A 27,977-nucleotide genomic window follows, 5' to 3' on the forward strand; every position below is an offset into this window, starting at 1 on the left:
TTAATTAGTCCCCCCTTTTTTTTTTAATTTTTAGTTGCTAGATTTTCTCTTTGTTAGGCTTACCCTAAGACTAACTTTGCAGAAGGCAGAATATACAAATGCAGGCATCTCCACACCAAACCAGGTGTGCCCACAACCTTTCCTGTCCACGAGAGCGATGAGAGTTTTGCTGGCAATGTGCAGAGCTAACGTATCTCTGAAAAGCCAATTAAAGGCCCTAGAATGGCGGCAGCCAGCTTTACTCACAAAGGGGTGTCCTCACTTGAGTGCCCTGATTTACTTCCCTGGAAAAGCAATTCTTGTGCAAACAGAGCTAAGTGAAAATGTAATAAAAAGGGCTCTAGTTCAGGGGCTTGTCTCTTGAAACACTCCTAGAATCTTTATTAGATTGGCTGAAAATGTTTTCATTTAGAAAAGTCAAGTTAGCAAACTTGTTATAATCCCAGGTATGCAAACATTACATTCCCACTGGCTGAAAAGTTGCTACCAGAAGTGAGAAACCAAAGGAGGGCTGACATTTGGGCTTATTTACTGTTAAGTACTGATTGCTTTGAATTGCAGGAAGCAACTGCATGCAAATCCTACAGGAGTTGTACTGAAATAATTGTTTTGGTTTCTTTTACTTAGTAATAGTGAGTGATAAATTGGAGTCCATAGACCGTGCTGTCCAGCCACCCATCATCTGCTTCCACATTTTGGTAATAGAATGTATGAATAGTCAGGAGAATTGAATGCAAACTCCAATTCTGTTTTTAAAGAATCCTGGTCTCTAGAAATGTAGGAGGAAAAGCCTGGAGTTGTCCTGACAGTTCCATGTTGTTGTTTTTAGAGTCCATAATGTGTGAAACTCCTCACCCCTATGCAGTGGCCAGCACTGGGCATATGCTCCACTTAATTCCCACTTAAGCCTTTTCACCCTCCATCAGAAGCAGTTGGTGGCCGGGCAGTGTGGGGAGCCAGTGGTTGCTACAGCTTTGGTTGCTGGGAGAAATAGGGCTCTTGGAGAGGAGGAAAGAGCTAAGTAGACTGGGGGTATGTCTACACTGGAGTTAAGACACCCAGGGCTGGCCTGTGCCAACTGACTCAGGCTTGTGGGACTCGGGCTATGGGGCAGTGTTAATTACTGTGTAGACTTCTGGGCCTCTCAGGGTCCTAGAGCCTGGGCTCCAGCCTAACCCTAAAACTGCCCCAAAGCCCATGAGTCAGCTGGCACGGACCAGCCATGGTTTTTACTTGCAGTGTAGACATACCCTGATTGTTCAGAGAGGGAGAGTAGCTGAATGACTGACTGGCTCCAATAATAGAGGAACAAAACAGACCAGCCAGCTCCATCAGATATGAAAACCTCTAGGGGTAAGTCTACACTGCAATGAAAGTCCAGGGTTTTAACTCAGGCTCCAATCTAACCCCCTTTTCATCTACACACACATCACGCTAATGCAGGACTCAGACTTAGAGTCCCAGGACTTTGTGGGGTGTGTGGGGTCCCAGCCTGAGTTAAGCCACGACCATGCAGTGTAGACTCAACCACACTGGACTCATGTTCTGAAAGTCTGCCAAAAGTATCACACCATCCCACAGGCCGACTTTTTTGTCCTCTGGACAGTCAAGTTTGGTGGACAGTCAAGTTTTCCCACAGTGCAGCATGAACAAATCCAGAGATGACCCGTGCCTGCTGATAGTGAGGGGTTAGGGACGCAACCCTGGAACAGCTCGAGTCATGACCTTTTCCCCCCTCCCTTCAGCTTCCAACTGTTCCTCCTGCCTCTGCCGCTCCCTGCCTGGCATAGCTCACAGCTCGCTGCCTCAGCTGCCCCACAGGAAGGGGACCCAGCCACACCATATGACCATGCAATCTGGAAGGCATATGGCCCCACATGCCCCCCCATGCATTTCCTCTGGCTTTAGAAGCCATATTTTGGGAGGGTGTTAAGATGACTGGGATATGGGTGGTGGGACTTGAGCCCATATTATGCAGTGTAGATGCTGGAGACCTAGGTTTGGACCCAGGATACAAGCATTCCTGACCTGGGGTTACAAATTAGTGTAGATGCTCAAGTCTTAGGTTAACAAACCCAGGCTCTGCTAACTTGAGTTCTGCTAACCCTGGGCTTACATTGCAATGCAGACATACCTTAGATGGCTGGGAAGTGAGCAGAGAGACTCAATATCTGAGAGAGATAGCTGAGCTATTAGCAATTATCTTTGAAAAGTCATGGAAGATGGGAGATGTTCCAGAAGTCTGGAAAAGGACAAATATAGTGCCCATCTATAAAAAGGGAAATAAGGACAACCCAGGGAATTACAGACTAGTCAGCTTAACTTCTGTACCCAGAAAGATAATGGAGCAAATAATTAAGCAATCAATTTGCAAACACCTAGAAGATAATAAGGTGATAAATAACAGTCAGTGTGGATTTGTCAAGAACAAATTGTGTCAGACCAACCTGATAGCTTCCTTTGACAGGGTAACAAGCCTTGTGGATAGGGGGAAACAGTAGATGTGGTATATCTTGACTTTAGTAATGCTTTTTATACGGTCTCACGTGACCTTCTCATAAACAAACTAGGGAAATACAACCTAGATGGAGCTACTATAAGGTGGGTGCATAACTGGTTGGAAAATCATTCCCAGAGAGTAGTTATCAGTGGTTCACAGTCATGCTGGAAGGGCATAACAAGTGGGGTCCCACTGGGATCAGTTCTGGGTCCGGTTCTATTCAATATCTTCATCAATGATTTAGATAATGGCATAGAGATTACACTTATAACGTTGCGGACGATACCAAGCTGGGAGGGGTTGCAAGTGCTTTGGAGGATAGGATTAAAATTCAAAATGATCTAGACAAACTGGAGAAATGGTCTGAAGTAAATAGGATGAAATTCAATAAGGACAAATGCAAAGTACTCCACTTAGGAAGGAATAATCAGTTGCACACATACAAAATGGGAAATGACTGCCTAGGAAGGAGTACTGTGGAAAGGGATCTGGGGGTCATAGTGGATCACAAGCTAAATATGAATCAACAGTGTAACGCTGTTGCAAAAAAGCAAATATCATTCTGGGATGTATTAGCAGGAGTATTGTTAGCAATACACAAAAAGTAATTCTTCTGCTCTACTGCACGCTGATTAGGCCTCAACTGGAGTATTGTGTCCAATTCTGGGTGCCACATTTCAGGAAAGATGTGGACAAATTGGAGAAAGTCCAGAGAAGAGCAATAAAAATGATTAAAGGTCTAGAAAACATGACCTATGAGGGAAGATTGAAAAAAATGGGTTTGTTTGTTCTGGAGAAGAGAAGACTGGATGGGGGATGGGAGGGACATAACAGTTTTCAAGTATGTAAAAGGTTGTTACAAGAAGGAGGAAGAAAAATTGTTTTTCTTAACCTCTGAGGATAGGACAAGAAGCAATGGGCTTAAATTGCAGCAAGGGAGATTTAGGTTGGACATTAGGAAAAACTTCCTAACTGTCAGAGTGGTTAAGCTCTGGAAAAAATTGCCTAGGAAGGTGGTGGAATCTCCATCATTGGAGATTTCTTAAAAGCAGGTTGGACAAACACCTGTCAGGGATGGTCTAGATAATACTTAGTCCTGCCTTGAATGCAGGGGACTGGACTAGATGACCTCTTGAGGTCCCTTCCAGTCCTATGATTCTATGAATAAGAGAGAAGCCACTCGGGAGAGGAAGTTGAGCTATTAAGGTGTGGGGAATGGGCCTGGCATGAGTCAAACAAAATTAGGTGGGTGATAAGGGTGCATTCTCCCTCAAAAATATTTTTTTGCTTTTCTTCATGAAGTCCATAGTAACCAAAAAAAGCGGGGGGGCCTATTTCAGTAATGTAATTGGGGGAGGGGGAACTTGCCTGGCCTGCTATAATTTGTGTGTGTGTATAATGTAGATTGTTCATTGCAGTTATGTTTCTCCCTCTCCCCCATTCCATTCCATTCATTTGCATGCTGGTTCTTTTCTTGGGGACGCTACTGAGAGTCAAGCAGTCACCTGAACCTGATAGCTTTTTATTTTAGACTTGTAGAAAGCTTAGGTTCAAAGACACTTTAAAGAGTCCGTTTTAATAGTCGCCCCAGTGATCATGCTTGATCCTTTGTTCTTGGGGAGCAGAGGCTGACACCACTACAAAGATTTGTGCTTGGTCCCTGGTCAGCAAGGTGCCTCCTGTCATTTTTTGGTGATTCCCTTGGCTGATTAAGAAGTGACATTGACAGGCACCAGAGGGAGCTCTCATCTGTCAGAAAGACAGTTGGCCCCACTCTCGGGTCCTTTGAAACTAAGGGAAGTTGAGGCCAAAAATCGACTGGGAGAATAATCCGTGGGGCTCAAACGCCATGCATTCCTTCCTCCAAGGAACAAAAAAGTATTAAAGGAATCAGCCTCTAATTCTGTTTTATACTATACAGTTGAAAGCCTTCAGCATCTCTATTTATTTAGTCTGTTGTGCTTATTGTTTTATTTTAAATGATCATCTTAAATTATTTTTCCTGCATATACAAATTAGGAACAGCAATTAGTCTCCTACACACCCTAGCTCTCTAATTGTAGATATAATTAGGAATATTAAAGCACTATAACTATAGAAAGGAAAGTTTTGTATAAAAGAGTCTTGCCATTTTTGTTTTTATTAACATAAAAAGGTCAAAATTACATATGCCAGATGTGGCTCACTCGCCCCCCCCCCCCTCTTTATATGTTACTTAATATAAGGCTTTAATGTTCAGTTTGCCATTAAGAAATCAAACTTGATGGTTTGGGATTTGGCACTTGCAAAAGCATCTGTGATAATGATGCAGAAAAATTCTTCAGAACTTTTATGGTAGGGATGGTGGTGACTGAGTTAGATCATAACATGCCAGATCAAACTTGACTAGACAAAAGAGAGTGCAGAGTGATGCAACCCCTGGTTTGGATTATACATAAAAAGAACACAAACACACACATGCACACATACAAATTCCATAAAGTCTCTGGGCATTTTATTAGAATGCAGACATCCTTACTTGACCATAGATCGTACACTGACAACTACCTGATGGGCAGGAAAGGATGAGTTAATAATGCCTGCTGATTAAACAGCACAACTGCTGATGTAAACTTAGTACAGTCCTGGCAGTCAGATTACTGTGATCTATAACAGACAGACATAAATAGATTGCAGAGGCATACATTGCAAAAACCAAATCACTTTTTTTTAACGATATAGGCTAATTTTGTTCTGATGACTCAAAGGACAGCTCAGCACTACGTAAAATAAAGCCTAAATATTTCAATCTGTTGCTACAGAAGGGCCGTTTGGAAATTTAATTGTTCCAAAACATAGTTAATTTTGTGCTTCAAATGTTAGGTTATTTGTTGGTTTTCATTCAGGATGCTGCAGTTTTTCCCAAATCAGTATAGTATTTTATCAAAGTGCAGTTATTCATCAGGAAACTAAACAGCCGGTGCCTGTGTACACACACATGCACCTCTTTGAGAAATGATTTACAAAAACAGTTTTAAAAAGGAGAGAAATGTGGGACAAGAATTATTTACGGGGGCCCTTCCTTCCTTTCTGCCTTAGAGAAAAAAAATCAGTAGTGACTGTTTGTCAAAGAGGAAGTAACCAGTTGGTTCCCCTGGGGCAGATGTGAGTATATGCATTCTCCCAAATCTTCACAAAACTGGTGGTCTTCTGTTGCGTCTTGTTCCTGAAAGATGTTAGCACCTATCTGATGTGATGAGCCTCCTTCCCCCGATTCCCACTGACTTCAATGGGAGTGAAGGGCAACCGGCTGGGATGCTCAACCTACTTAACCCCAGAGCTAGCAGGATTAAGCACAGTGCCAGTGTAACCTACACACCTTCTGGGTGTGATGTTCTATCCCATCTATTGCCACCGAGACCACTTAAAGAGAGAGCAATTAATGAGTCTGCTCTACAGGCTTAGATAACAGCCAGTTGGCTTTTAGCTCATGATGTAGAGCAGGGGTAGGCAACCTATGGCACGCGTGCCGCCTTCGGCTGATTTTCAGTGGCACTCACACTGCCCGGGTCCTGGCCACCGGTCCGGGGGGCTCTGCATTTTAATTTAATTTTAAATGAAGCTTCTTAAATATTTTAAAAACCTTATTTACTTTATATACAACAATAGTTTAGTTATATATTATAGACTTATAGAAAGAGACCTTCTAAAAATGTTAAAATGTATTACTGGCACGTGAAACCTTAAATTAGAGTGAATAAATGAAGACGCGGCACACCGCTTCTGAAGGGTTGCCAACCCCTGCTGTAGAGGCTCATGCACTAAGTTCCAGAGGTCCCACATTTGATCCCGCCCGCCAACTACCAGGGTCTGTCAGTGTTACACTAGCAAATCTGTTGCTACAGAAGGGCCATTTGGAAATTTAATTGTTCCAAAACATAGTTAATTTTGTGCTTCAAATGTTAGGTTATTTGTTGGTTTTCATTCAGGATGCTGCAGTTTTTCCCAAATCAGTATAGTATTTTAACAAAGTGCAGTTATTCATCAGGGAACTAAACAGCCGGTGCTTGTGTACACACACATGTGCACCACTTTGATAATTGATTTACAAAAACAGTTTTAAATGCAATATAAATGGGTATATGCCATTTTGAGACTCAGTGATATCCCTAGGACCACACAGCAAATCAACGTCAGTTGGAGTTTCTTCTCTCTATTATTTTAAAAGACTTTGCCTCCTCTTCTCAGGGTGCTGGTTACCACCATTGGTAGGGCAGAGTCTAGGAGAAGGACAGCTAGGCTACTGGAGATGGGACAGCTTCACAAGTTTCCTAGTCTTCCAATTTGGACTGTGTGTGTGGGAGTTGGCCCTGTGCAACAATCTGAACTGTCTCCTGAAGCATTTGATGTGCTACAGAGCCAGCATGTGTTACTTTCTGGGCCTTGCCTGGGTTAGACAACCACTGATATTTTCTGCTGGATCAAACCCTTAGTTTTAACAAATTGTCAAACAAAATTCTAAAGACGTTGTTGCTGCATGGAATCAGTATACACTGGTCTTCCTGTGCTTATAGTACTCAATAGAGAAAATAAACAGTGATTTGTCTGATTCTTTCACCTGACTTATTTAGTATCATTCAGTTCGCATCTGTAGCTCATTGCGATTCCTTTGTACCCATGTGGTTGTCATGGTTGTGTGGGTAACTTCCACCTAGCTCTGGAAAAGATCCGCATCTGCCTTTTCTCTCTGTCAGATCAGACAGACAATCACAGACACACAGGGATACTCTTTGGGGAGATGGGTTATTATGTCTTCCTGACTTTTGATGTGAAACTCCTTCCCCCGCACCCCCTTTTACTAAGCCCTGTGTAATCTATCTTCTCATTTATCTCGTTCCACCTAAGACTGCACAGCTGAGTGGATCTTTTTGGTTTAAGCATCATTGTTGATCTTTATTTTAAAGAGGAAAAGTAAATTCTCCCCAGTGAATTTTGTTTCTGTGTGTTCAAACCAGAGACCTTCTCTAATGGCTTCCAGCATGATACTGTGCTAGTCCCAGGAGTGTGCTGGGCTCTTGTGAACTAAGAAAGGTCTTTCTGAAGAGTTGATTAATGGACCATCCCAGCACAAGGAATTAGATATCCTGTTTCTGACATACAGAACTAAATGATATGAATCCATACAAGAGGCCTCTCATTTGTTGAGGAACCTGTATTGCTACAGCTGTATTTTTTCTGTTGGGAATTTACCTCAGTGTTTACTCTAATTAGAAGAGACCAGCATACTCTCAGTGGACCAGAACTCTTGTGGCCCCCAACATATCCTGCAGCATTTCTGTTTTCTTCTTTCCCCCTTCATGCAGTTCAAGATTTACTGTGATTTGTTATCATGTTTCTGTCCATCTACGGAGGGCAGGGGAGAAACCCACAACACAGACTCTGCTGTTCAATTCAACTTGATTTGTCATTTTTTTTCATTCTTGTTTTTTTGTCTAGTCCCTTTCCCTTTGTTGGTGCCTCTCAATTTTTGGAGGGAGAAATAAAGACAGAGTTAAAAACAATTAGAGCCCAAAAGATTAAAATGGAGCAACTAACTGACTATATGGAGAGAGAGAGAGAGAGTGAAACATTTAAAACTAGTCTGGATAAAGCACTAAAAAACTCACTTCAGGGAACAATCTTGCACTGGCAAGGGGAAGGACTAGGTGACCTAATAAGCCGTCTCCATTTCTGACTTGTGGGTCAGAATCTCCCCTGTGCTGTGTCCCCTTTGCACCATGGCATTGGTGCAGAACAGCCCTAGCAACACTGACACATTCAGCCCTGGCAATAACACCCAGCCTAGGGGGATTCTCTAGTGGCACAACAGCTCCCATGCTATCCCCCTCCCAGCTGTCAGTGTAAGGAGCATCACTGGGGGAAAGGGTGTGGGACCAGGGCTTCCCTGTGCCCTACAGTGCCTCGTTGTTGTCAACCCCGTGGGGCCATTACCAGCCAGGCACTCTGCTTTATGCCAGGGGACCAGTCCTGCACACAGATCACCCAAGACGGGGGGGAGGAGCACAAAGAATGACTTCAGTACACATGCACACACATCCCTCCTGAGTGTTAGCATATGCGCCTTGGCCACCACCAAGAACCTGAGCCTGTAATTAAAAATACAATCAGATCCTAAACTGTATGTGGAAATCCAAAATTCAATTAACTAAAAGGACTAGTTTATAATATGTAACAGCACCACAGTAAAGAGAGAGAATATGAATGCATTACTGACCGAATAAGAGATACTCCTGGCATAGTAAAGAATGAGACCTTCCTGAAAGCTTTAGTTTGCTCTAGTTGAAGTATTTTACTTCCTTTTACATATTAAAGTAACATTGATAGTTGCATCTGTTTCTTTTATGTGCATGTGTTTCTCTCTGGTACAATCAGCTATCTTTCTTTCTATGCTACTACAGGGTCTAGCCTTTCATTGTCTTGAAGCCACTCCCCCTCTTAAGAATGTAACCTTCATTGGAGTGAGGCAGAGGAAAGGTGTGTTGTTTTAAATGCCAGTGGATGATCTCCTGGTGGTGTGAAGTTCAGTCCAGGTCCTCTGTGTGGTAGCTCTCCTTAAAGTTATTCAATAGCAATAACACTTCTGTTCCTTCATCATTACAGAACACAAGCTGTAAAACACCATGGACCCAACTCGCTAACCATTTGTGTGAGTGTAATTTCTGGCAATGGTTCAGTCTGAATATCAAGAGGCAACATTCTGTTTGTGCCTCTCAGTTTTTAATTACAAAATGCCTCTGGTATTTCATGTAATGCATGGTATTTACAAGATCCTTACAGCAAAATGAGTGTTAGTGTCACAAACCGTGGCAGCTTTACCATTATCATTACATCTTTTTCAGGTCCGTTACGCTGGTGCTGCTGACAGCGCAGTTCAGTTTATCTTCTATCAGCCCATCATTCACCGATGGAGGGAAACTGATTTCTTTCCTTGTTCAGCATCCTGTGGAGGAGGTAATATATAGCGTGTGTGTGTGTGTGTGAGAGAGAGAGAGATCCCACCTACTAGATAGCTCAGACCTGCTCAGTTATTTGTGACTGTGGCCTTCTAGTGGCTAGTCTACAGAAAACGTGAGCACGAATACTACTGCAGGTAAGGGAGATTCTCCTGTCACTTCCATGGTAGTAGCCTGTATTTTTGGATTAGAAAGTCCTAAATTCTATTGTTGCTGAAACCTTGAAGACCATGTGGCCATAGTGAATGATAAAGCTATCAAATAATGGCCCAGATTAAGTGGTATAAAGCTGGTGTGATGGCTACTGTTGATAAATTGTATAGTCAGTTGCTTGACCTCACTTTGGTTTGTTATAAAATATACTCAAGATGCCAAATAACCAATGTCAGCCAGGTTTATTGCTTTAAGCCAATAATAATATAGTACAGGGGGAAAGGTTCTATATGATACCAGTCTCCGGGAACCGTATTGTGCAGCGTTGTTACTTTACAGCATTACGTGCTTCCCAAGTTACAAATTTCAGCTGGTATTATTTATATGATGATTTTACAAGTTCTCTTTACTAGGGCTGTTGATTAATTGCAGTTAACTAACGCAATTAACTCAAAAAATTAATTGTGATTAAAAAAAATAATTCTGATTAATTGTAGTTTTAATCACACTTTTAAACAATAGAATACCAATTGAAATTTACTAAATATTTTTGGATGTTTTTCTACATTTTCAAATATATGGATTTCAATTAAAACACAGAATACAAAGTGTAACAGTGCTCATTTTATATTATTGTTTTTTATTACAAATATTTGCATTATAAAAATGACAAAAGAAATAGTATTTTTCAATTCACCTCATCTAAGTACTGTAGTGCAATCTCTTTATCGTGTAAGTCTAATTTACAAATCTAGATTTTTTTGTTACATAACTACTCAAAAATAAAACAGTGTAAAACTTTAGAGAGATAATGCTACCCGCTTCTTATTTACAATGTCACCTGAAAGTGAGAACAGACATTTGCATGGCACTGTTGCTGCAAGATATTTACATCACAAGATATTTACATGCCAGATGCCCTAAAGATTCATATGTTCCTTCATGCTTCAACCACCATTCCAGAGGACATGCGTCCATGCTGATGATGGGTTCTGCTCGATAACGATCCAAAGCAGTGTGAACCAATGCTTGTTCATTTTCATCATCTGAGTCAGATGCCACCAGAGAAGGTTGATTTTCTTTTTTTGGAGGTTTGGGTTCTGTGGTTTCCACATTGGAGTGTTGCTCTTTCAAGACTTCTGAAAGCATGCTCCACACTTCACCCCCCTCTCACATTTTGGAAGGCTCTTTAGATTCTTAAACATTGGGTCGAGTGCTGGAGCTATCTTTAGAAATCTCACATTGGTATCTTCTTTGCCTTTTGCCAAATCTGCAGTGAAAGTGTTCTTAAAATGAACAACATGTGCTGGGTCATCATCTGAGACTGCTATAACATGAACTATATGGCAGAATGTGTGTAAAACAGAGCAGGAGACATACAATTCTCCCCCAAGGAGCTCAGTCACAAATTTAATTACAGCATTATTATTTTTATTGAGCGTCATCATTATGGAAGCATGTCCACTGGAATGGAAGCCGAAGCATGAAGGGGAATTCAAATGTTTAGCATATCTGGCACTTAAATACCTTGCAATGCCGGCTACAAAAGTGCCATGCGAACGCCTGTTCTGACTTTCAGGTGACATTGTAAATAAGAAACTGGCAGCATTATCTCCTGTAAATGTAAACAAACTTGTTTGTCTCAGCGATTGGCTGAACAAGAAGTAGGACTGAGTGGACTTGTAGGCTCTAAAGTTTTACATTGTTTTATTTTGAGTGCAGTTTTTTTCATACATAAATCTACATTTGTAAGTTCAACTTTCATGAGAAAGAGATTGCACTATAGTACATGTATTAGGTGAATTGAAAAATACCATGTTATCAAAGATAAATATAAAGTGAGCACTGTACACTTTGTATTCTGTGTTATAATTGAAATCAATCTGAAAATGTAGAAAACATCCAAAATATTTAATTAAATGGTATTCTATTATTGTTTAACAGCGTGATTAATTCTTTTAATTGCTTGAGATTAACGCATGCAGCAATTTACAAATATTTCCTAAAGACTAAACACGTTCTTATAAACTTAACATCTATTTTTAAAAATGCTAACATGCAGGTGAGTCAGACTAGTTTCCAGCTATGCATTTGTCACTGTTCAGTGAGGTCTGGGGCCTTGGCATGAGTTGGCACCTGGTCTGCCAGTGTCACAACTAGCATTCCAGGTACTTGTCTGTGAAGGTATTTCCCTAGCTTGTACTGAGTCACAATGATGTATCTTGATTTTTGACAAGTTTCCTGTCTGCTTATGCCAAATGCTCACTTCAGTAAATGCAAGGAGTTATGAGATATTTAGCATAAGTGAACAGGATTATGGTATAAGTCAGTTTAGGTTATATCACTGTTACAGTATTTGTGCTTAATGTTATTGATGCTCAATGCATACATACATGCATGTATGGTGCACATAATACATATTCTATATTAGTTAACTGCTCCACTCTTCCCTTGCTAATGGCCTAGGGATGTGACTAAGGAAAATGGAGCATAGCCAGGGACTTCCTTTTCATGCTGATCTGTGGCTGCTCTGTTGGGCCCTTTAGAGCTGTTACTCCTGGGACCAGTGTGCCGTTCAGCAGGCCCAGAATCTTGGGAGTGCAAAGGTCTTCTTTACTGTCCCCTTCCAGAGCTGAGGATATGGGCCTTTGTATGCAAGCAATCGTCACAATTAGTTTATCTTTCTTCTTTTGGGCTCTTGAGTTTGTATTTGACAGTGTTTGGTAACTGACTTTCCTTTGCCTTCTAACCCTCCTGATGAAGGCAGAAAAATCCATGTTCCTGACAAAATGCTCTCCAGTTTCCTGACTCTAGAACAACTGAAGAAGAGTCTGTCAACAGAATCATTCCAGGCTTTTGCCTAGTGCATCCTGGACCAGGGATCTGGGGAAGTTAGACTATTCTATGTTGATTCCCTTAATCAGGGCACACGTGATCAGTTATGTAGCTTGATATTAAGCCTCAGGGCTTTAATTCAAGGAGTTCCCAGTAACCTGCTCGTGCCTGGTCCAGTCTTTTCCCAATTTGAAGACCAACAATGAAAACAAAAACTGTAAGACAAGCTGTCTTGTCAACACATGTGATACTATGTAGCAATGTGATACTATGTAGCAATGTCATGAGCAATATGTTGCTCATGACCCCAGTAATACATGTAGTGACATCAGATTGGAAATCTTGCAGCTTTACTGCTTTTGTGTTCTTCTCATACTTTTCTACACTGCATTCATGTAAAACTAATTTACAAAGTTGATTGTAACAACTGTTTATAATTAGATACCAAAAGGTATAAATCCTTGCTGGCCAATCTGTCAAACAGCTTTGATGAAAGCCCCTTTTCTAGGGAGAACAAGAATTCCACAAAGGAGAGGGTGTCACCCCAACTGCTGCTGCTGCTATAAAAGAAATGAGGAGGATGGATGAGGCGAAGGAGGGCAAGGGAAAGGTTCACCCAGAATGAAAAGATGGACAGTAACCTGCAACTTATATACTTGGAGAGTGAGTCCACAATCAGGTCCCAGGGTGTATGAGATTGGCATTGGGCTCCGGTGCAGTACCTCTATACACAGATCTCCTGCCTGGGTGAGAGATGAGGGAAGTTCCTGGCCCTATGTGGGTTTTTTCCCTTGATCTTGCTCTATTTTATTACCTTTAACCATACTTAAGTGCAGTAGACAAAGAGTTTCCATTGCAATGTTGGAAATTCTTGGAATTTTATTTTAAAGGATATATAGTTTAGCCTTTTAGAATATTGATAGGTTGGTATTGCCAGTGATATTTTATCCACATTTTAAACCACAGTGACAGATGCCAAAGGTTCACATTCCCTAATGGCTACATTATCAGAATGAGCAAGGTGAGACTCACCATGAGGAACATCATTGGGTTGGGGGACTCTAGAAGCACATGAAGAACAGAATCAATGACCTCATCAACATTCACAAGTTATCAGTTGTCCCTTTATTGCAAATCTTCTTATGCCGATAATCAATGCTAATGCCAGTTATATGTACGTGAATCAAGATGGAGAGTAACTATAACGTCCATTCTGATAGTCTCTCATATTTAAGAAGGATGAATTCAAACTCGAACAGGTACAGAGAAGGGCTACTAGGATGATCCAAGGAGTGGAAAACTTGTCTGATGAAAGGAGACTCAAAGAGCTTGGCTTGTTTAGCCTAACCAAAAGAAGGCTGAGGGGAGATCTGATTGCTCTCTATAAATATATCAGAGGGATAAATACCAGGGAAAGAGGGGAATTATTTAAGCCCAGTACCAATGTGGACACAAGAACAAATGGATATAAACTGGCCATCAGGAAGTTTAGACTTGAAATTAGCCGAAGGTTTCTAACCATCAGAGGAGTGAAGTTCTGGAACAGCCTTCCAAGGGGAGCAGTGGGGGCAAAAGACATATCTGGCTTCAAGACTAAGCTTGATAAGTTTATGGTGGGATGGTAATTAATTGATCTTTGACTATTAGCGGTAAATATGCCCAAGGGCCTGTGATGGGACACTAGATAAGGTGGAATATGAGTTAATACAGAGAATTCTTTCTTTGGTGTCTGGCTGGTGAGTCTTGCCCATATGCTCAGGGTTTAGCTGATCACCATATTTGGGGTCAGGAAGGAATTTTCCTCCAGGGCAAATTGGCAGAGGCCCTGGGGGGTTTTTCACCTTCCTCTGCAGCAGGGGGCCATGGGTCACTTGCTGGAGGATTCTCTGCACCTTGAAGTCTTTAAAGCACAAGTTGAGGACTTCAATAGCTCGGACATAGGTCAGGGATTTGTTACGGGGTGGGTGAGTGAGTTTCTGTGGCCTGCGTTGTGCAGGAGGTCAGACTAGAAGATCATAATGGTCCCTTCTGACCTTAAAGTCCTAGTCTATTATTAATGTTTACATATTCACATCCCCAAGGGCACCATAGAAATGGGTGAATCTTTCAACAGGTGGGTCTCTTGATGGGTTTGTCTTCCCTTATTCATGCCAGGGTACCCCTTTTATCCTGAGTTACACTCACGCTCGTAACCCTTATTAATAAATGTTGGGATGCCCCACTTTGCAGAGGCCATCTTCTTAATTCTCCTTATCTTCATTAACATTTAAATCAACAAGTCCCCATTGTAACTTGCAGTCAATGCAGAATTTCCCATCATGTTACAATTGGGCATCTTGCGATAGCGATGGGCATATTGTGGCATATTTTCCAATCACCCATTATCACATCTGTTACAATAATCTTGAAACTTTATTGTTACAAGGTTGCCCTTGGGTCAGCTAGTTGTGTCAACTTCTTTCCGACCTAAGGCCTGATATGGCTAAGCTAAAACTTGGCAGGCCTCAGGCCTGTAGGTGTTGCTTTACTGCCTTATATTACTTATATACCTAACAAACTCTTACCAATAATACATCCTTATCAATCCTATACCTCTATAATACCTCTACATATTCCTATACTCATACCTACAAATTTAATCTATTCATCACACATTGATTGCATATAGGTTAATTACAACAATAGATAACACAATTCAATGAATATATAAGATAGTTAGATATGTAGTCAAATCAAAAGGAACTCAGTGAAAAGAAAATATGCATATTCCCTTAAGTACCAGTACAGTGCTGGCCACATACAGTGTTACTTATTGGGTTGTTAGGGTCTGAAGTAAAAATTTCAAAAGCATCGAAGTCCCATTTTCAAAAGTGACTTCGGCACTTAGGAGTCCCATTTTTGAAGTACCTACATCACTTTTGTAAATGGGATTTAGGGTCCCAAGTCACATAGGTATTTCTGAAAATTTTACCCCTGATCCAAACCCACTGAAAAACTGCCTTTGACATCAGTGCATTTTGGATCTGTTACTTAGTCACACCTCTGCTGCAGTTTATTAAATACTGTATTGGTAAATCTTTGGTCCGTGTAAAATTTATTAAAATGAAACTAAGACTACAGTCTTGACTGCCTTCATATTTTAAATAATAGCTACACATGTGAAGTAGTGAGCCTTCAAAGTTCTGTCCTGCACATTCATAGTAGCTTTAAATAATGTCATAAAAATTACTGTTTACAATACATACATTTAGATGCTGCATGCGTTTCAACACTTGCATGGTAGGTTTCTCCTTCTTTCTTATTTTTTTTAACTATTTTTTTAAGTTGAAAATAAAACAAAACTACATGATCATGAAGTGAGTCTGGCAGCATTACAATTACAAAAGAGGAGAAGGTTAGAGTGCAGACTGAAATGCAAGGAATGACGCAGGATAGCTTACTAACTAAAACTGCATATCTACTGTTGATCATGTAAATATCTCCAGTGGCTGGTGATGGGACACTAGATGGGAGGGCTCCAAGTTACTACTTGCCCATGTGGTCAAGGTCTAACTGATCGCTGGGTTGGGGTTGAGAAGGAATTTTCCCCTGGGTCGGATTGGCAGAGACCCTGGGGGTTTTCACCTTCCTCCGCAGCATGAGGCACAGGTCACTGGAAGATTTAAACTAGTGTAAATGGTGGATTCTCTGTAATTTCAAGTCTTTAAATCATTGTTTGAGGACTTCAGTAACTCAGCCAGAGGCTAGGGGTCTATTACAGGACTGGGTGGGCAAGGTTCTGTGGCCTGCAATTTGCAGGAGGTGAGACTAGATGATCATGATGCTCCTATCTGACCTTAAAGGCTATGAGTTAAATGGCCACTGAGGTGCACCGTTATCCTTTAAATGTCCATTTGCACATGCAGTTTAGGCATAAGCTTTTGAAAACTGGGCTTTCTTGCCCTAATGCAGATTTCACTTATACTGTTTTTACACCAGCACAAATGAAATAAATTTTACACCAGCATAACACCATTAACCGGAAATATTGTCGTGTGGCTAAGGTATTTGACTGTTACTCAAGGGATCTGGGTTCCTTGCCACAAACGTACAGCGGGACCTTGGGCTCCTGGGAGCGGCAGCCCCATGTTCTGCTCCTTTCAGTGCTGTGGTGCCTGGGAGAGCCCTGTAGTTCTGTGGATACCGATTTATATTCACAGATATCTGCATCCGCGGGTATAAATTTGTATCCACACAGGGCTCTACAAATAATAGTGCATTTAAGAGCCGAATCAGCTCTTTAGTCTTTTAATGTATATGCTTTTATAATACAATAATATGAACTGTGAAGCATGACTATTTACCTTTGCAGTGCTAACTGAATTATATTGCTTCTTTGGCTCTAAAGTAAAATAAATAAATAAAAGTTAAGAAGTAATTTCAGTAGTGTAGGCATTTTTGTGAGTTAAAGTATGTGTGAGTGTTTATAGATCTATTTATATACATTGATCCTATCTATATTTAATAGATTTAATGGGTAATGTATGGGGGCAAATCTGTTTTATGAAGGTTTGGGGAGACACCTAATCTTTTTGTAAAATAAGTTTGTTAAATCTGGGGTAAGCCTTTTGTTACATTGAGGGGGACTGTCATTTTGGATAATGTTGTACAAAACCAGGGTTTACTTGTATTTAATACATATACAGAGAAAGAAATTGAGCTCAGATGCTCTGTTTTTTGACTCTTTGAATGTCACAGGTTACCAGCTGACATCTGCTGAGTGTTATGATCTGAGAAGCAGCCGGGTGGTGGCTGATCAATACTGTCACTACTACCCTGAAAATATTAAGCCAAAGCCAAAACTTCAGGAGTGCAACTTGGACCCTTGTCCTGCCAGGTCAGTCAGCTCTATCATTAGAAGAGACCAGGCTTTACTTGAGCAAAACCAAATATCTATGTATTCCTCTTCCTGTTTGTTTATTGACCTACAGAATATCTCCACCTTTTTCGCTGGGCAGTGTGTACTGGGTAAAGTAAAATTGGCATGTTTATCCCAGGTACAGTGCAGAGAACAGTTTTAGAGATGGTTGTTTCTTCCCTCCAGATTTTTTCTGCCTCATTGTGTATTGTAAAGTGTGGGAAAACAAACTACCCAAGATAATATCTTATGATAATCACATGTCATTAAAAGTGTTAAGATAATAACAAATCCTGAAGGGGAAAACATGTGGCTAGCAGTGGGTAGATCTTGTTTTTATAGGCATTAAATTTTGCCTTTGAAAAAGGACTGCTTGCCACAACAGCAGCTTGTGAAAAATTAAGTGCAGGAACATAGTCTAATCATCAACATCCTCTGACCTTTCACCAAAAGCAAAAGACCCCTTCCCTGTCCCCTGCCAAGAACCCCGTCCCATAGAACTAATTGCAGAAACAGGAGATGCACAAAATCAGGGCATCCACCAGCTTGTTAGAGCTCTCTGATCCATTTAAAATTCAACAATTAGCCACTTAGGGGTCAGTTCTGTGAGGTACTGAGCACCCTGAACTCAGTGAGAATTGAGGGTGCTGAATGGTGGGGCTGTAACTGCTCACAAATCACGTATTACATGTATCTTCTAAACATGTGTCCCAATTCATGGCTCTGCCAGAAGTGTGCTCAACACAGTTTCGAGGTTAAGTGTGCAAAGATGCCTTAAAGACACCTACTCTCTCCCTTTACCCTGGGGTTGCTCTGTGCCAGGCTCAAACCACACTCAAATTAGAGCAGCCTCAATGGCTTCCAGTGGCCCCGCTGCATGTACACCCTCTGGTATGCCAGGGTGTAAGGCCATCCCCAGTCCCCTTCCCAGCACCAGCTGCAGGGAGGAGGAGGGTGGTCTGGAGCCCTTATGGTTTCTCTGCACCACCCAAGGAGCCTTCAGTGGTGGGTGGTGTTCCTTTAACCAGGTAAACTGGCTTTTGGCAGAGGAGCACAAAGTTGCTCTCACATTAGGTGACTGCCCCTTGATCCCTTTAAAAAATGACAGAGCCATTGGCATAGTCACAACTGGGAAATCACTCAAGCTCCTACAGTCATGGAGACAGGTAATGTTACACACTTGACAGAAAACCTGAAGTACATTTGCTCTTACACCAATAAATACACCTTGTAGAATCTTTCAAAAAGACTGAGGGGAACAAAGCCCACTGAGCTATGATTAATGATGTGACACAGACTGGTATAAAAGCAGGAAATCCAAAGTTAAAGATGACATCAGGAGGATTGCAGGTGATTTATGTCAAGGTAGAATTTGGTCTCAACCTTCCTTAAATTGTACTGCCCTTGTGATGAGAAGGGAGTGTGCAATGGGAGATGATGGACTTGATATTCCTGGCTTTCATGTGTTTCTGTCACACCCTAACACACAGCGCTGGCTCTCAGTTGGTATTACTGTGGGCTCTGTGTGCGTCTAATTTACAGGCAGAATTTAGCTCAGTATCTCAACCCTAATAAGGGGTTATATTTAGTTAGGCATGCATTAGTGGCAAAGGGAAATGAGCTGGGAAGCAGAAGGGAGTGGTAGTACTGCAATCTCTCACTATTCCCTTGGTGATTCTTATGGATCCAGGAATAGAATACAATGCCCAAAACTTTAGTACAAGAAGAAGCATTGTCTTGAAAAAAAAATGAAAGATTAGAAAATAGCATAATATTGATGAATGCAGCCAAATTGAGAATAGGTTATGGCACAAACTTCCAGAGAAGATTAGGCCAATCCAAAGGCTGGTCATGTTTAGGAAACACTGCAAAACCTTCTCTTGGACAAAGCCCAATGACACTCACTGTCAACACACTCTTCTACTTGCCTTCTTCGCCCCCAATCAAAATAAACAAAAACCATGCCTCAAAATAACTAACAAATCAAAAAACCATAACCATGCTCCAAACAGAGGTTTCATAGCCCCGAAAGGGAGAAGAACCAGAGATTCCATTAGGTCCATTAGGGACTTTGCTATGGCTGTTGATTTTTACATAGAAGGTGCTCAGATACTACAGCAATGAGCAGCAGTATAAAACCCTCAATAGATTAGATAAAGGAAGACAGACTAAAATTGCTGGATCCATTTCTCCCTCTCCCTCTCTCCCTTGGATTCAATGTTCTCTTGCCCTTGATGTTAAGGCAACATTTTGTGGGGTTTTGCTCTCTGTGGTTTTCCACTGAAACAATTACAATCTTTTTTTGGGGGGGTGAGCGGGGGTGGGAGAGTGATTTTTCCCAAAACAAATTTCCCAGTGAGCACAGACCAACCATGGTCAAGTATTAGAGCTAAAATATTTCAGAAAGCGTGACTATGGAAAAACGGCAGGCTATAATGGAAATCAAGTACTGGGAGTATGTCTACACTTTGAGTTAGGGATGTGATTCTCCGCTCAAGGAAACCTATTCAGGCTAGCTCTCATAGAGCTTGTGGGCCAAAGAAAAAAATGTAGCCACAGCTTCACAAGCTTGCTGCCCCCAATATGTACCTGGTGTCTCCGATGGACATGTATGCATGTTGGCTAGCCCCTCCCACCACTTGCACCACCGTGGCTACACTTCATTACTTTAGCAGGCTAGCTTTATTCGAGCTCGTGTTGGTATGTTTACTTGAGCTGGGAATCACACCACTGGCTCAAAGGGAGGCGTGAGCAGCACCTACTGTAATGGGATAATTTTACTTTGGCATTGATTTTGACAAACTGTTACCTGACCTGGTTTTTGTTGTGTTTTTTTTAAAAATCCAGTTCTGGATCACACATGTCTTTTCTCTCTGGCATTTACCCCAAGGGTTTTTTTGTTTTTGTTTTTTAATAATCTGAAATTGCACATGCTCAAATGTTAAGGCAGGTGGCTGCAAGATACGTGGGAGGAAAGAGAGAGAAAAAAGCTTTTGGGCAGATGTCAGGAAGTAATTTTTGTTTTCTCCAAGGCACATAACTAGGTAGAGCTGTTGACATAAAGACTCTGGGGAGGAGAGTCATTTAGAAACAAAGCTATGCTGTCCTAATGTACAGGGAGTACCAGAAATGACTCAACTTACTGGAAGTGTCTCCACAGAATGCCAAGTTACTGACAACCATGACTTTCTGGAGAACACAAAGAATCAGTAACACAGACTCAGAATCAAGGACAGTCTCTGATAAGAAGATAAGATTCAGAAAACTATAGAAAATAAGGATGGTCTTGTGGTTAAAGCATAGGCTGGGGGGATCAAGATTTTGGGGTGCTAGTCTCTACCATGAATTCATTATATGAGTAGCTAAAACACACAATCTCTGTGACTCAATTTCCAAAGCTGTAAAAATGGAATAATAATTCTTCCCTATCTCACGTGGTTGCTGCGAGGCTTAATTCACTAATGTTTGCCAGGTGCTCATAAACTATGGTGATAAGTGCCATAGAAAAGCTGATAGATGTAAGTGTTTTTGAAAAAAGAAATGAAGAGGCTTTACTGTAATGGAGTTTATATCTGAATTCAGACTGAGAGGAAGGACAGCATTGTTTTCTAATAATTGTGTTCTGTGGTTCTGGGGATTTACAGTGGATATATGTACAGTCCTTTACCTCTAGCTTGTTGCTCCCTATTGGCAATAATTAGCACCATTTTTGGCATTGTCAGCAGCAGAGAGGCCAAGGATTGAATGGACGTGGAAAATGAACCACCCTCTCTTCCTTAGAGGTTGTTCCTCCAGCTCAGAGTTGAGGAGCAGCGTGGGGAAGCTTACACTGCCAAATCCTGTGCTGTACCTGCTCTGTGACAAAATTCAGGACTTCAGTTGCTGAGGTTTTCATGAATGCTAAATTCATAGCAGCCCTCTTTTAACTTTCCAAAACATTCACATGATGGAGAGCTTTCAGCTGAAAAAAAAATTGATGGGAAGTTCAGGTGTCATCAATAGTCTCCTGATGGCTGCACAAAATGACTCCCTTTTCTAATGACCGGAGAATGGAATTTTATTCCTGTTTGAGAAAGGAAGTCTGTTTGGACTTGACTTAACTGGGTGTGCTGTGGACTTGCTTATATCTTTGAGGTGCTGTAAACTGAACAAACTGTTCCTTTCATAATTCAAAGGCATTCTTCAAAGCAGTGTTGATAACAAGAGTTTGAAAGGTTTTCACTTCACACACCGTTCCAGGTCACTGTTTAGTTCCTACCCCCACTGTTCCTACCCCAATTTCCAGCATTGAAGTTGCATCTAGATTCCAGTTTCCCAAGCTATCTCAGGTGACATTCACTGATGCACAGAAATCTCTCTATCTACTCCATGATCTTATACCATTCCTATCTCCTTTGTCTCTGAACCTATGGTCCTTTGAGTCATTTAAGCTCTACTTAAGCCTTTATTGCAAGGGTTCTCAACCTTTTTCTTTCTAAGCCCTCCCCCCCCCTCCCCATATGATATAAAAACTCCACAGCCCACCTGTGCCACAACAACTGGTTTTCTGCATATAAAAGCCAGGGCCGGCATTAGGGGGTAGCAACCAGGGCAATTGCTTGGGGCCCCACGCCACAGTGCCCCCGCAAAGCTACGTTGCTTGGGCTTGGGCTTTGGCTTCAGCCCCGGGTGGCAAGGCTCAGGGCCCTGGGCTTCAGCCCCATGCGGGCTTTGGCTTTCTGCCCTGGGCCCCAGTGAGTCTAATGCTGGCCCTGCTTGGAGGACCACCTGAAACCTGGTCACAGCCCCCCAGTGGGCCCCGGACCGCTGGTTGAGAACAACTGCTTTATTGGATGGTTTCAGTGGTATGTACGGCTTTGTGCAGGTCCTCTTCACCAAGATGCATTCCACCTATAAGCCTTGTCTATACTTCAAAAAATATTCCCTGTGACACGCCCCTGGCAGGTGGAGTACTTCATCAATTAAACCTGCTTAACTGACACTGGTAACAATGCCAGAAGTCACCTGAAGCCTTGACTCTATGGCTCCTACCAGAACTGGTGCTAATACTGGTGGGAATTTTTTGGAAGATTTTCTGGTTCAAACATGGCCTTCAACAGGTGGAGACCTGAGGTCATTCCCAAACATAGTTTCAATGTTTAGCATTCCCAGCAAAATTGCAACAAACCATCTCCCTTTGGCATTCTGACGTATCATTTCTGTATGCGCATGCGCGTGTATGTAGTATACGTAATATTATTTGGCACAATGTCTGATAGGTACCAAGAAGCAAAATGAAACTTCAGTATTAAATAAAAATTATTGTCCCTATTTTTTTTTAGTTGTAGTTGTTAACTTTTTAGCTATTCTAACAGCAACAGCGTGTTACAAATCATAGCACATGAAAGCATTCCTAGTATGTCATGACCATTCAGATCAAGCCAGAGTACTTGGAAACCCATCAGAGAACAAGATCGCATGGACTTTATAGTCCACTTCACTCTGTGATGATTTGATTATGAAGGTCACTAGTATTTCTTCAACAACAATAGAAGACATTTGTGTGGTGACCTTTTGTGAATCTCATCAGAGAGGCAGCTAGTGTTTCAGTATCATGAATGAACACATACAATTAAAAAGCGGACTAAGATATTTTCTTAACTAATCATAAAGGTCTCTTTGGTTCATTACAAATTGGCAGTCAGTGCAGGAAATTGCCAACTGCCTTCCTTTTAGCTTGTCATCACCTCCTTTAAATGTATTTAATTTGATAGCAATTATGAGGCAACTACCGCAGTAAATCAGTATTCCTGTTTTCACTGCACTCTTTGTCAGAAGATAAATGAAATTAGAGTTCTGGCACATTTCTGAAGAGAAGGGGCCCTCTCTCTCTGATGCATGCAGTAGCAACAGTAAATCTGTGATTATGAGGTTCTGAGAGATGATAGTTCACTTATCCCTATTGCCCTCCAATGCGATGTACAATAAACTATATTTTGAATAGTCTTCCATATAAAATGACTGCAAAATGCCTTATAGTTACTGTACATAATTTAATTGCAGATTTTAACCAGAGAGAGGCAAAAAGATTATTTTGGATTCAATTTAGAAATAGATCAAGTCAATGAGATGATGAGACAAGGAAGCCTTTTCCAGATGGTAGGAGATGCAAAGAAGGTGGCTGTCACATCAATGCAGATGAAATTGTGTGTACTAGAGAAATGAGGCTGATATTATTTAAATGTAGGGAGTGGATAAATAACAGTGGGGAGACAAGCTCTGTCATACAAGGTAGAGTGAAGTGCATGGAATTATAAAAGTAAGAAGGGCAATTTCTAATTTATTCCTAAATGAATGCAGAGCCAGTGTAGCTGTCGGATGGTATTACTGAAATTGTTCATCCTTCTTTGTATTTGTGAGAAGGTGGACAGTAGGATGTACTGCACATGCTGCAGTCTTCATAGGTAGGATTTAGGAGCCAGAGGAGACTAACTGAATAGTAAAGGCAAGCGGATATGAAAGTATGGATGAGGATTTTAGTAGGCATGGAATTGAATTTGCGATATACTAGGTATGAGCAATGCAGTTGAGATGATAATATACGTGTCTGAAGGCAAAGGAAATATGGGAAGAGAATGAGGTTAGAGTCAAGGATGATACCAGAGTAGCGGCAAGTGGGTCATTAGAGTTGCACAGGAGGATGGATAAAATAGAATTGTGCTTGTGAATCCTCTGCTTGCCTGAAGAAGCAGTTTTCTGTTTTCTTTTGCGGACATGTAGGTAAAAACCAGAAATGCTGCATAGAGCTGAAGGAATCTGAAATGAAGCCACAAGATGACTTTGTTAGGACAGGCAGGGAGGGTGGATTGGGAGGTGTTAAAAGCTATGTGCAGTTGAGTAACATCAGTGTAAAAGTGTTAATTAATGTTAAAGGACAAGATAAGATAAGGGAAACAAGGAGGGTGCCATCAGCAGCAGTTAATAAGCTACATGGCAGAGAACAGTTTCCGTGCTAGTGTTAGCACCAAACTCAGATTTCTGTCTGTCCTAGAGCAAGATATGTTAAAGTTGATTGCAGGCTATTTTAATGAAGCACTTGTTGAGAATGAAACTCCAGCAAATATAGAAAGAAAGTTGACTACTGGAATCGGCTATGTCTACACTAGCACTTTTGTCGGCATAACTTATGTTGCTCAGGGTGTGAAAAAACACCCCTCTGAGTGACATAAGTTACCCCGACAGAAGCACCAATGTGGACAGTGCTATGTTGGTGGGAGACACTTTCCTGCTGACACAGCTACTGGTGCTCGTTGGAGGTGGCTTAAGTAGGTCGATGGGAGAGCTCCCTCCTATTGACATAGAGCAACTACACGAGCAATCTTACAGTGACACAACCGCATAAGTGCAGCTGTGCCGCTGTAAGCTCGCTAGAATAGACCTGGCCGGTTCGCACTGGATATTCTGCTGTGGTTGTTTAGTGGAAGAAGATATCGCAAATGTTAATCCCTATGTACATCAGACCTCATCTAAATCACTATGGAAAAGTTAGACTAGATGAAAATGTTGTTGATTTTGACATCTTCTGTTTTAATTGGTGGCACAGCATATTTTAAGGGGCTTTATTATATGTGCCACAGAAAGAAAAGTAACTTTTGTGCTTTTGCTGCTTCCCAATTTAAATTGACATTACCCATTCCAAGGCATCTAAACAAACTGCCAAGCCTAATCAGAACCCACAACATTACTCTGGGAACCCTTCTCTAAAAAACAAAACAAAACTGTTGTTTGCCACTTTTGATTAACCTCAGTTATGAGAGCTTCAAAAAGTCTGATACAGATTCTGGAATTGGTCTTCAGAAGTCTATAGCAATGTCATGTATAGTAAATGCTAGCAATGCGTTTCTGCAAGGAAAAATGAAAGAGATGCACCCCAGGGAGGTCGCTTTCATTTGTTACAATGACAAGATATTATAGCTCTAGATAGATGAGATGAGAATCCACCAATATCTAGGTATGAGACACTCTAGAATGCTGAGCCAGAGATGTGAGAAAAGCTGGCTTTCTCAAAAGGATCATCTGCAGTTTTTTATTATGAGTATTTAAGTAGCCACTGACAATCAGCTCAGTTTCATAAGTTCCTTAGAGAGCCAACAATGGCTTTTACCTGTCTAATGCACCTGGCAGATGTAAGGCACTGTCAACTTGATAAATAGAATATTACACTTGTGGCTTTTTGACACTGGTGAAGTGTAAGGCACTTGTCTTTTGGCTATATAGTTAGGGATTAAGCATGATGATCCAGATTCCAGAAATGGGAGTGACTTTACTTTAGAAGTAGGCTGCTCACATACAGAAGTTTGAATTAAAAAGTCATTAGCAACCATTACCACACAGTTAACACAGATATCTCCTAAGACTGGGGGGAGTCAGTGGTGATCTCAGATAGTAATGTATGAAAATGCTTCACTTTTAAGGGTGAGTACTGTATCTGTTCTGCAGAACAAAACAATCACAGTGCAATTATCTCACAAAATCATGGTGTCATCGTCCTCACGATGTGACAATGCAGCAGCATCACACTGTGACTTAATGGCAGAATGCCTAACCTAAAATATGAGACTTTCTCATGGTGCATGGGACAGTGCAATGAAATCATGACTCTCCTGTGAATATTGGCCCTATAGTAACTCTAGTTTTATATGGCAGCATTTTTACAGCCTTCAGGTGCAGATCACTAGTGGAGGTGTGACATAAGAATGGCCATACTGAGTCAGACCAAAGGTCCATCTAGCTCAGAATCCTGTCTTCTGACAGTGGCCAATGCCAGGTGCCCCAGAGGGAATGAACAGAACAGGTAATCATCAAGTGATCCATTCCCTGTCGCCCATTCCCAACTTCTGGCAAACAGAGGCTAGGGACACCATTCCTGCCCAGGGCCGGCTCCAGGCACCAGCCCACCAAGCTTGTGCTTGGGGCGGCACCTGGAGGGGGGCGGTGCGGTGCTCTGGCTCCGGCCGCCGGGGAGAGTGGGGCCACGGCCGGGGCTCGCCGCCCTCCCCCCAGCGTTCTGGCTGCCGGGGACAGCAGAGCCGCGGCGGGCTCACCGCCCTCCCCCTGGCGCTCTGGCCGCCGGGGACAGCGGAGCCGCGGTGGGCTCGTCGCCTTCCCCCCAGCGCTCTGGCCGCCGGGGACAGCGGAGCCCCGGCTGGGGCTCACCGCCCTCCCCCCCGGCGCTCTGGCCGCCGGGGACAGCGGAGCCGCGGCGGGCTCGCCGCCCTCCCCCCAGCGCTCTGGCCGCCGGGGAGAGCGGAGCCCCAACCGGGACTCACTGCCCTCCCCCTGGTGCTGCCGGGGAGAGCGGAGCCCCGGCTGGGGCTCGCTGCCCTCCCCCCGGGGCTCCGGCCGCCCTCCCCTGCCGCGCCGGGGGGGGGGGGGGGGGGCGGCCGGAGGCTTTTTTGCCTGGGGCGGCAAAAAAGCCAGAGCCGGCCCTGTTTCTGCCCATCCTGGCTAATAGCCATTGATAGACCTATCCTCCGTGAACTTATCTAGTACCGGTAACCTGGGGATTGGATTGAGACTCTCTAGTTTCTCTACTTCTGTCTCCAATTAGCCCAATGTGATTTGGAGGTGAGGGCAGAAAGGCTTGCAGAGATTGGGGGAAGAGAAGTGGGGATGAGGGATCTGCAGGATTCCTGTCTTCTGTGCAGAAGTGCCCTCCAATGCTCTTTAGCTAGAAGGCTGAAACCAGGAGAGTTCCTTTTAAGCCCCCAACCTGACTTCTCTTCAAGCAGCTGATCAGGCCAAGTTTTTCTTCTTTGCTCCCTTTGGAGCTCACAGATAGTCCAGAGGCACCAAGAGATCCTGCCCTTGCCTCCTGCATAGATCCTTCCAGTAAGCAGTGCTGTGGAAACTGCCAGCATTCCTGCCAGTAGTCCTGGTTAGATGACAACAGACCCAATTGGAGCCCATCACAGAGAAGTCATGTGCACACTATCCTGAGATTGTGAGGAAGACAGCTGCTTTGCAGTCCCCTTCTCTATTTCCTGCTGGTTGCTGCTCCCAGCTCCAACCCTCTGCACCTGCCTCTAGAACTGTGCTCAGCTCAACAGGTGGCAGATCTGGGAGCCAGATGCATGTAGTGAAGTGGGGAAGAGGCCACTAACAAGCCAGGAGAGGAGCCTGCACTCTCTGTGTCAGTGTCTCCAGGGCAGATGGGCTGAGCTATGGGAGGAAGCCATTTGAGGAGTTGAGTTAAGCCACAAGGAATGGAGGGGGGACCAGGGAGCTATAGGAGAAGAAAGGGGCAAACACTATTTTCAAGGGATTGCACTAAACATCAGCCAGAAATTTGGGACAACTCGGGGGTTGATGTGCATGCTGGTGAGTTTGCAATGATTTTTCTCTCCATGCTTCACTCACTTCCTAAGAAGAAAACACCCCTGTAACTCACCCGCAAGCCAGAAGAACTGTTTATTGGCTGGGGACCTAGCAGACCCCAGAGTTCCTGATTATTAGGAGAATTGACTCTGGCCACATTTTTCATAGTGGGAGGGATCTAGGAGCAACAGTGAAGAAAAACTGGTGGGGAGAGGAATCTGGGGGAGAGAACTTGGAGAGGGGG

General features: G+C 42.5%; 1 protein-coding gene across 3 annotated transcripts in view; it reads left to right on the plus strand.

Annotated features, from left to right (window-relative positions):
* The window catches only part of ADAMTSL1 (ADAMTS like 1), a 697,981-nt gene that overhangs the window by 528,896 nt on the left and 141,108 nt on the right, over positions 1-27,977 (plus strand). For all 3 annotated transcript variants that reach the window (XM_054032714.1, XM_054032715.1, XM_054032716.1), the window contains 2 exons: positions 9,379-9,490; positions 17,218-17,356. In XM_054032714.1, coding sequence (XP_053888689.1) covers positions 9,379-9,490; positions 17,218-17,356 — 251 coding nt within the window. The remainder of the gene's footprint in view (positions 1-9,378; positions 9,491-17,217; positions 17,357-27,977) is intronic.

The sequence above is a fragment of the Malaclemys terrapin genome, chromosome 6 (genome assembly GCF_027887155.1).
Source record: "Malaclemys terrapin pileata isolate rMalTer1 chromosome 6, rMalTer1.hap1, whole genome shotgun sequence".
Taxonomy (NCBI): domain Eukaryota; kingdom Metazoa; phylum Chordata; order Testudines; family Emydidae; genus Malaclemys; species Malaclemys terrapin.